Below are 10,448 nucleotides of genomic sequence, written 5' to 3'. Positions count from 1 at the left end.
GGCATTTGGACAATGCCCTTAATAACATGCTTTAACTTTTGGTCAGCCCTGAAGTGGTCAGGCAGTTGGACTAGATGATTGTTGTAGGTCCCTTCCAGCTGAACTGTTCTAGTCTAGTCTATTCTACTTATATTTCCGACACACCTGGAAAGACAGATTTGGAAGCTTTGTGAAGCCCTTTGACGTAAAATGGTTAGAGGCCCTGCAGCGTTGACAAAGTGTGAAAAAAGTTAAGGCCTTTTATGCTAAATTTCCTTTCCAGTACTAAGTCCACCTAGTCTGCTTTATGTTTGCACTTACACATTAGCTTGCTTTCGTTTTAAAAATGCCATGCTCTTTCAACTCTGCAGCAATCTCCCCTCTCCCAGTTCATGCCTGTCCTTCTCTGCTTGCTCCCTCTCCCCGACCCATCTCACACTGGAGAACTGGTACCTTCTGACATTTGGATGCCAGGAATCACCCCTGAAGGCTTTGCTCAGTTCTACTGACTAAACAAGGCATGTCCAAAAGCTGATGGTACAAGAGCACACGTGTCTGTTGAATCAGCTGCACGTTCAGCAACAGTCACAGACCTTTTATGAACACAGAGTGCAGCAGATGCAAACACAGCTCGAAACAGAGCATGGCCACAAAAAACGAGTGGAAAAATGCAAGAAACAAACTTCTGTCTCTTGCCTTCCCTTTGTATACACGTCTTACATGTAAAGCTGCCTCATACTCATGGAAAGCTGGTTAAATTTGTTACGTGTCAAACAGCAATGACTGTTCTGCAAAGGGAACCGAAGACAACCGTGAAAAGTTAATGCTTGTCCTTCACTGCACTTGCAGTTCATGAGATTCCTCTAAGGAATGACATTTTGAGATGCTGCTGCTGACTTAGACTGCTATGGATAATAACTGTGCTGTTACTGTTCTTTTTATCCCCTTAAGAAGTTCTGGCAATGACTAACTGATGACTTGAGTTAGTCAGACATCCACCCTTTTAAATGATTGACAGGTGCATGAGCAAGCTTACCATAATCCTACTTGAATAGAAAATGGTGTCATCCCGACCTGCTACTCGTGAAATTTCATTCCTGCTTCACCCTATAGGATGCTTCATTTTTTTTCAGAAATCTGAAACACTGACCAAACAATAATTCTAGCATGTTGCAGGCTTGGTGTGTTAAAAGTAACTTTCTCTACATTGTGCAAAATATTGCCTAATATTAGTTCTCAGTCACTTTATTATACATAAAATTTTTAGTAATAAAATATTTATCTGCTTCCTGCCCCCTTTCATCCATGTAAAATCTCACCAGACTGGTGCAAAATCAATTACTAAGTCAGATTTTGTTTTTGCAATAGAAGACTTCTGCAGAAACTTTCTTGTGCTGCACACCACTGCCATTTTCGGCCTAAAAGTTCAGGTTACAAAAACATTTCTTAACGCTGCTAGAGGAACTGCAGTTTAACGGCCATTGATGGCTTTTGCTATGCTTCAAGGAAAGTGATTCAAGTGCTTCTCACAAACGCTGGTAACAGAGGAGCTCTTCCAAGCCATTTTCAACAAACGGCTGAATGACACAAACTGTGGAGCACACATGCCCTCTCGTGGTCAATGTTCCTGTACATAATGCTCCAGCTGTGCTGCTTTACTAAACGGAGATGTCAAAGAAAAGATATTATAAAATTACCTCGCCTCCTAATAACTTCCAGAGACGCTGAACACATGCAGCTGACTTTGCCTGAGTTCAGTAAGCCAGCAGCTCAAAAGACCAGGGCACACACTTAGTTGCCAAAATATGGCTTTACATGTTTACACACCTAAGCTCCAACATCTGGCTTGAGCTTTTTACTCTCATTTCCTGTTTTTCAATGCCTAAAAGATGCTTAGTGCCTGCCAAAAAAAAAGAGAAGAGACCAAGGATACAAGAGTAAAAGTGAATAGACACACAATTGCTTGATAAAAGAACACTAATTACTGCATTAGAAACCCCGGACTTTGCAAGCATCCGGCAATGACTACTCTCCTATACCAGGATTTTGCTTTTCAGGAGAAATGGTTGTCAACTGGGTGTCATTTTCAAACCAGGTAGAAGATTTTTTTTTTTTTAAAGGGATTGCTTCTTTCAGGGCTTCATCTTGCACCACTGTCTGGTGGAGGAACAGTGTGAGATTGGCAGACGCTCTGTGATACTGCAGATACGCAAGACAGAGCGATTGTGCACATCAACCTCACCTATAACATTCAGGAAGTGAGAGAAGCAGCTGTGGCAACCGACCGAAGTATTTCCATGTTTGCAATAGATGGCAATAGCACACAGATCCAGAAATGTCTTCCTGCATATTTACATTGGCAGAGCACACTCATGGCCACGTCGTGCACTCAGTTCTGTTGTTGTTTCAGTCCCACAAACACCTTCTGCCAAAGCCTTTGGTACACTTCTGTTTCCTGGTGGCTCATGCAAATTGGTTTTGCTTCATTTTCCTATTTATTTATTTCCATGCAATGGAGAAGAACAAACTTTTAGGGAACTCTGTCAAGAGCTAAATTCATTTCAGATGCTTCATAGACAGACTTGTTTGTGAATGTTCCTCTCCTGGAGCCGGAAATACTCACCTGCAGAGCAATAGGTGAGTAATATTTATGTTCCTGCTTGGCATGCTTTATTTGCTTGGTCATTCTCCCTCCATTACCTGGTCTCTGATCAAAGAAGAAAAAAACAAAACCAGAAACCAGATGGATCCAAAACCTGGATTTTAGCAAATCCCTAGTGTAAAGCCAGACAAAGCAGATATAATTCTTTGTGATTTTAACAATGTATTCTGAAAAGTTCTGGCCTCAGTAAGCATTTCACCGTGTCAAGATTGCCTCAACCTGCACCTTTCTTTTAGCTCTGCATTACATCTTGTATGCCCTCAGGCAAAACCCATCCAGCAGAAGACTGGCACTTCACTACCACATCACATTTCTGTCCATCACAGTGTACACAAGGTATCCTAAACAAAGTAAATACTCTTAATGAAAACATTCAACCAGGGAAAGGAGATGAACAGAAATCTTTCCTTGCCACAATACCGCAGGCTATTAAATAGGGGTGTTTGGCTGAGAAATGACTGAGTTACACGGCAATCTTCAAGATTGCTTAAGACTCCACTGAGTAAATCTGAACTAAGAATTTGAGAAGTCTAGACAGGGCTATAAAACTTAAAAATTTCCCTTGGCTGTTTAAATCGTAACACTGAGGATTAACTTCAGTGACCAGTAGTTCTTGTCTTATCGCAGTAAGTACTCCTGTGTTCAGAAGTCCTGTGCTTGACTGAGATCTATGGACAAAAGTTTTGTTGAAAAGTTGATATAATTGGAACCAATACAGAATGGCAAAACTTGGGGTGTTGTGGGGCTTTTTTATACATAGGCAGAGAAATAAACAGGCATTTACTATTTTTATTTGGCTTGTGAAAAGGTCAAACGTGATCCGACAGAATAAGTAAAAAAGATTACTTGCTATACGCAGGACCAGGTACCAGAACTGCTCAACCAAACCATACCTTTAATCAAACAAATTTTTATACATAATGACTTAGTCTAGACATGCTTCAAAATTGCCGCACAGATCTGCTGGACAATAAAATTACAGTTTTGTCAATTACAAGGCCTCATTATTGTAGTCTCAAAATCACTTCAGAGTCACCCATTTTTAGGTTCCAAGCATCCCTGGAAGCCTGTGAAATGCTGTTATTTTTGTTTTTCACATGGAACTGAGTCACTCGGTAGTTAAAATCAGACTGAGACAGAGTACAGAGCTGAATCCAAATGGCCCCAGATACATGATAATGTCCTAAATGCTTTCTTTTCTGCAGTGCAGATGTCCAGCTTCCCAATGTTCAACGTACTTGGTTCTCTATGTGGCACTCCCACTTCTTTCTCAGTTCAATGGCATACAATCAAATAAAACTCCAGTTTTCAGGAACAGTTCCATTGCTGGAATAATTGAAAACAGAGTAAGTGGAGACAAAGCAAAATGTGCTGGTTTACTCAAAGCTGAACATATTTGCCTTGAGAACATAGAAACCAATGTATGAAACAGCTGAGATATCAGATCAGACAGGACAGATAAATCTTAATGGCCTAACTTTGCAGTGCTTTCTACACATACACAGCTATGAACATGCAAAGATCCCTAGCAAGAAGCTGTACAGCTCTGAATGCAAACCTTTAAGCATATTCATGACTTCAGTATTTACAGCTGGACTCAATTCACGTAAGAAACTCTGACTAGCTCTGTATTGAAAAAAATCCAGAGGCCAAACTGCTGCTATCGGTACTTCAGGGCCACTGACTTTGCCTTAGAACCTACCACTTGCTGCAGAACTTGTGCTCCAGACTCCACATGCCCATTTAGCACCAATGTGTTCAGGTAAGGACAAACATCTTTAAAAAGCAGAAAGTGCAAAACAATGCTGTGTTGTCCATCTATAGCCTAAAGCAGCTGGGGAGCACAGGAATGGATTGTGCCTGTTCATTTCAGTGGGGGGAATCTTATATTTGTAAATGTATTTTCAGTTTTGCAGATCTCAGTATTAACATCAAACATCTTACAGAAACTAGTCCTTTATGGAACCAGATCATGTGCTTATTTGATAAATCCGAATTCCCTTCCTATTCCTTTCCAAAAGCCTTGGCAATCGCAAGTACCTCCAACTTCTTGTAAACTTTTACACTGGAATTCAGCTAAAGCAAGCCCATATCCAGCAGCACATGGGATTTTGCCCTGAGCATATTCAAGTCAATATGAATCTGTTTTTATCCAAACTCGGGTTACACTTAGCTGCACTGACAAATGTGACGGCGCAGAGACCTTGCCACAGGAGTTAGCTCCAAGCTCCTGTGAAGGTCGTTGAGTCCTTGTAACTGTGAGACAAACATTGACCTGATCGTGCCTCATGAACAAAAGATGTATCAGAAAGCCCTAGCAAAAACCAAGTTAATCACGATCCCGGGCTGTCAGCACTGCTCCGAGTCCCCTTTGCTGTGTTTCTTCTTGGCAAACACACACAGTGATGCTCTCTGTACTACATGGCATAGGACATTACAAGCTTATATGGGAGATGCTGGAATGTCCTCTGTGTAATGCATGGAAGATGAAAACTTGTCCATGTGATGAGTTCAAAATCAAAGACATCTAGTTACTTAAGAATCCATGCTGATGGGCAAATTCTGTACCTTCTTGATTCTAAGTAAAGTTGTGTGGTATTCAACTTGCTGTGGATAACTCTAGGTATCCCTTCACCGAACCACAGCTAGGCAAGCACAGTTTAAAGAAAATGCTAGGCACCCAACTTTTCATTTAGTTGCCTTTCTGCATTCTCGGTGATAAATGACATCATCCTCCCAAGCAGAAAAGACAGTGCTGTGAAAAAGGATGCATGGGACCACCCTTCTCTCTTTTCCAATATATATTCCTTATTCTTGTGATACAAGTGATCTCCTGAAGCGTACTTTGAAAGGCCTTAAAACATACCGATGACCAAGTTAAATTCAGTCTATCTTGGAATAGTCCATCACAGCTGTTTTTAACTTCCTACACCAGAAATCTCATATTTATGTACAGTTGGCTAAAATCACTATACATTCTCTGTTCAATAAAGAGAAATTAAACTCAGTGCAACTTTTAGAATATCCTGTTAGCCTGCTCTGGTTCCTTATACACCTTAGAAAGGATAAAACTCCAGCCTGAAGTTGCTTCTGCATTCATTTGGACAGGTCCTTCATACAACTTCCATGGCAAATGCATACTCTTGATTTCTCCTAGCTCCTTAACAACTTTATTAAGTGTGCTGCAAACAACAGAGAAACCCAGATAATGATCTGAAAAAACCCTTAGTGTGAAGGATCGTCTCCCGTCTCTTTCCCCTAGAAGTCAAGCAGTGAACTACAGACTGTGAATTCTTTCCGAGGTAAATGGTGTTGCTTCATATTCTTGCTTGTTACCCGTATCTAACAGGAAAATTCTCATTTCACCTGAATTTATATTTAGTTGTGTGGCAGTTGCTATGCCCTGCTGCCATTCATTCCTACTCCTCCAAAGGTGCAGGAAAATGGGAGGTATCTAATATTGGCTTCAAAGCGACACCTTAAAAACTATGGTAAAATAAGATATAATTCCCTCACACTGTCAGAGAGGAAATTCCGTGAACTATCCTCAGTACCTCACCTTAATACTTATTTAGTCTATGTACTGGAATATGTGAAGTCCCTGTAAATAGACAACAGATAATTTATTATAACTGATTAGCATGACACTTTAGTTTACCTGTCAAAATGGCCAACACAGCTGGGATATGGGCTGACGTGGAAACAGTGACCAACCTGCAACCATGGCAGCCTTCTTGGGGACACCTATGAGAATTCAAGTGTGACCAGTGATTGATTTTTAACACCTTTGAAGATGAGTAGGTCAGTTAAATATATAGGGATTTTGGATTCTCCTTTAGTTTCAAAGGCATATCTTTGGAGTACAAAAAAGAATCAAGAGTATTAACAAGCCATTTCTGGGGCAAAAGAGGGCTTGATGCAAAGCAAAATATATACACTCTTTTCAGTTTGGATCTCTAAAAACCTGCATTCTTTCAAAAAAGAGAAGAATATGGGGACAATGCAAAACCAGGATAAACATCACATATACTATTATTAGAACAAGTGCATAGGGAGGGCAAGTTAACTTGTATTGATATTCTCTTTGTCATCCATATTCCAGGCTTCTTTTGTCCATTTCCTTAATATCCATAAATCTCATTCTCCACCCAGGCCGATTCCTTGCTCCTCCCCACACGATCTCCACACAGCTCATAGATATCATTGGTCACAAAGCCACTTTCAGTACTGGCCAATGTCACAAAGCCACTCGTTGATGTATTCATTGCTGCATCATCATAATCCCTGGAGAGGCTGTCAAGCACCTTATCTTCCTGTGTACGGAAGGAAGAATTCTTAGTGTCAGGCCTGGTTCCAGCCAGATCTGCTTCTGATTGCTTCTTGATTACTTTGTAAATATCCAGATTTGTACTGTTCCTCCTGGGGTTAGACAGCCATGCATCTTCCTCCTTTGGGCTTGCATCTATTCGCTCCTGTCTCCTTAGGGATGGAAGAAAGAGCAGAAGTCATAATATGCTTTTTTACAGAGGCAAATACAAAACAATACCACACCTCTCTTACAGTAATTTAATGATGACCCTTGAGGAAAGCTGACACTCAGAACCTGGACTCAGGATGACATTTGTTATTACTTGCCGTTCCAGGTGTGTGGCAGCAGGCTGCACACCTGGGGTAGTTCCATGGCAGGACCTGGTGAGGTACCCCTTGCAGCCTGCTGCCGGCTGAGATGCTGAGGCAGAAAAACTCGACACTGACACTCCCAAAACCACAGCAAGCATCCCCACCAGAGGTACTGTGCACACAGGGAGAGCAGGGAGAGGAAACTGGTAAACGTTATTTGCTCCAAACGTATATCCTTTTATTTCTATTACTATGTTTTTCACTTTTGATGGGGCTCTTCTGATAATTCCAATCTTTTCTTTAATAAGAAAACTTAAGTGCTAACACTTCAAAATCATCATCTTGTTTTACACTATTCCCTAACTACTATATGTCTGTGAACATAATAAAACGGCATAATGTGATTTACGTAAAATTTTACTTCACAAATAACTCAGCCTGGAGCACCCATGCCACTTTTTAAACAGTTATTTGGCTGAAAGCAGTCCTCTCCAGAGCATCTTACAGGATCCTAAGCCAGCTGTAAAATGATTGCCAGGACAAGGTATCACAGGTTCACTTGTTACGCAAAAATGTCACTTACCTTTTCACAAAAAGCCAAAACCAGAAGATGGCTGTAACAACCATCAGGAGAAGCAGCACAGGAATGCTGGGAATAAGGATGTAGGCAAGACTCTGAACAGGTTCTAGGGGTAAAAATGAGATTCCGGCTTTTATTCACTTCGAGTTGCATTTGACACGCACAGAGCTTCATAGAAAAACTAACAGCTGCAAAAGGCAGCATCATCACACCTCAATGGGCTTCTAGTCTTGTTCATAATCTAGCAGTATCTACTTCTTCTCTAGTTAAGCAGGTTAAAGTAAAATAAGCTCAAATCTTCAAGATGAGCAACCAACAAGCCTCACTGTCTCACTGTAAGGCGGCAACGGTAGTGCAAATTAATGAGATATGCTGTCTTTTAAAAGCTTAGGAACCACCAGCCAAAAGATTTCAGAGAGTAAAATGTCTTTTATGATCTGTGAATTTGTAGGGGGGAAGTCAGTGTGGTAAGAAGAAACTGAAAGTTTTTCATAGTTAATAATAGACTTACAAACAAAATATCAACAATTTAGACATTCAATAAATTAAAAGTACCTTTTTCAGACCCAAAATACTTTGCACAGCTTCATATTTAGAACATTTTGGTAGCCAAAGCAATCGGTTTAGGTTTGTACTGGAAAAGATTTGAGGGAAGGTTTTTTTTCAGATGGAGTTGTCTAAATTCAGTCTTCTACATTTAGGGTCACACACTTCAAACTGAAATGTTGACTGTTTGCAGCCACATGTGAGAAATGTGGGCCTGCATAGTTAGAGAGAGATCAGGCCAGCTGTTGAATGCACAACATACCTTTGGCTTCTACAACTGTTACATTAACATCTTTCTTATGGTGTTCTTCTGGGAATACTGGGTTCAAGGGCTCTGTTACAACATCTGGAAAGAAGCAGCTTAATTAATATTGCAGATGTTATTTGAAAGAGATTAAGTATCATAAAAAGTGAGGGTGAGAGGAGATTGAAGAGACTGCCAGCTGCAAAGATGTGTAAGGTGTACTGGTACTCTTTTGCTTAGATTTCTGCAGCATGACCAGTGGTCCCAGATACTGCATCAACAACAGCAAGACTGTGTTCCTGCAGAATGGATTGTAGAACAGCACCAGGAAAGTGCGAAGTGCAGGGAAGTTTCTTGCTCAGTAAGTTTTCAGTCTGTGAATGTTCTTGACAATGAATGTAACGGAGAGTATTTCTACTGAAAGTTAGCATATCATTAAAAAAAGCCCCAAATATCTGTAACTTACCTCTTTGAGAATTCTCTATTGGAGCATTCGTTGGCTTCTCTAAAAGAAAAAAGATATGCACAATTTCCTCATAAGCTTGAGTAGGGAGACCAAGTGAATACAGTCTAATACATGAGCACCCTTCTTTAGTGTTCTCTCTCCCTCAGGCCCCATTTGACATCTCAAATACTTTATAAAAATCCTCTGAGAATTCATATAAGTCACAAGGCAAGTAGCTACAGATATTAGATACTGAGATTGTTTTCCCCACAACTTTTGCACAAATTTAAAGAAATCTGTCTCCCACCAGATCTTTCCAGTGAAGATAAGAAAGGGTTTCCCTATCTGTTACTGCTATTTCCTCATACCTCCTCTTGGGGATTGGGAGCAGGTTGGTTTTTAAAGCTACAGAATGACTCATTACCAAGAGAATATTTGCAAATGAAGTTATTTTTCATGTTACATCTGTCATCGTTCCACTGAAACATGTAAGGACCTCCGACACCTGGTGGGGCAGATGGCTGGTAGTACATCACAACACAGATTTCACTCCCACAGGATGGCTCATCTACATACCAGTTCCTACGAAAATACAACAAACATGTCAAGTAAGACTTGACATCACTTTCCATGGTACTGCAGAAGCTCAGATGGGAACACAACATACAGGGCACCACAGAGGGCAAAGTCAAAGAGGAACACGCCCCACCCCACCCTCACCCCCCCGCTTCCACTGTGTAAAAGTAGGAACAATAACAATACAATTACTTACAGTGTATCTTCTCTAACTGGAATTCTTAATTTTCAAAGAAAACTCAGTGAGCAAGGTGTTCAACAAATATTAGGGAGTGAAGGGCTGAGTACCTCACTGCCTGAAACTCCTCTGCGAGGCTGAGTAAAATCTCAGGAGAGCTTTGACTTTCTCTACACAATCTTAGACCTGTGCAAAATCATCTATCAAAATGATTTTTGCTCTGGCCTCAGTACCCAATGCCTGCAAAATTTTGACACCTATTTAATAAGAAAATGAAAAAGCTAAAGCAGGATCTGTTTTTCTCTGTCTAGAGAAACACTAACATGAAAAAACCCTGTATTGTGGAAAATATTTTTTTTTGTAATAATAAACTTCACCACTGGAAAACTGCGTAGGCCTTTCCAAGTAGTACACAGGAAGGAGGCTTCACTACTTAGCACTCTGTAATACAATCGTTACTGAAAAGGCATTTCATGCATCTCAGAGAAACACTTCTAAGACTGTGTCCTGAGTTTGAAAAAATATTCAATACCCACTGATTTTGGAACAAGCAATGTTCTGCATGCCAAGAACTTTCTGAAAGCTGATCCATACAATATAAATAATTCCAGATATACC

At 40.5% G+C, this 10,448-nt stretch overlaps 2 protein-coding genes across 2 annotated transcripts in view; both read right to left on the bottom strand.

Moving 5' to 3' along the window:
* The window catches only part of SIK2 (salt inducible kinase 2), a 60,319-nt gene extending 57,654 nt beyond the window's left edge, over window positions 1-2,665 (bottom strand). The window contains exon 1 of the mRNA XM_009287973.1: window positions 2,603-2,665. Within this exon, the coding sequence (XP_009286248.1) occupies window positions 2,603-2,665 (63 nt within the window). The remainder of the gene's footprint in view (window positions 1-2,602) is intronic.
* Window positions 2,666-6,762: 4,097 nt separating this feature from the next.
* The window catches only part of LAYN (layilin), a 7,769-nt gene continuing 4,083 nt past the window's right edge, over window positions 6,763-10,448 (bottom strand). The window contains exons 3-7 of the mRNA XM_009287971.1: window positions 9,501-9,658; window positions 9,098-9,136; window positions 8,650-8,733; window positions 7,845-7,947; window positions 6,763-7,120 (exon numbers count right to left, since the gene is read on the bottom strand). Of these exons, the coding sequence (XP_009286246.1) occupies window positions 6,763-7,120; window positions 7,845-7,947; window positions 8,650-8,733; window positions 9,098-9,136; window positions 9,501-9,658 (742 nt within the window). The remainder of the gene's footprint in view (window positions 7,121-7,844; window positions 7,948-8,649; window positions 8,734-9,097; window positions 9,137-9,500; window positions 9,659-10,448) is intronic.

The sequence above is a fragment of the Aptenodytes forsteri genome, unplaced genomic scaffold (genome assembly GCF_000699145.1).
Source record: "Aptenodytes forsteri isolate BGI_AS27 unplaced genomic scaffold, ASM69914v1 Scaffold841, whole genome shotgun sequence".
NCBI classification, from domain to species: Eukaryota; Metazoa; Chordata; class Aves; order Sphenisciformes; family Spheniscidae; genus Aptenodytes; species Aptenodytes forsteri.
Note: the sequence above shows the minus strand (reverse complement) of the source record. Positions and strands in the feature narration are given on the sequence as shown.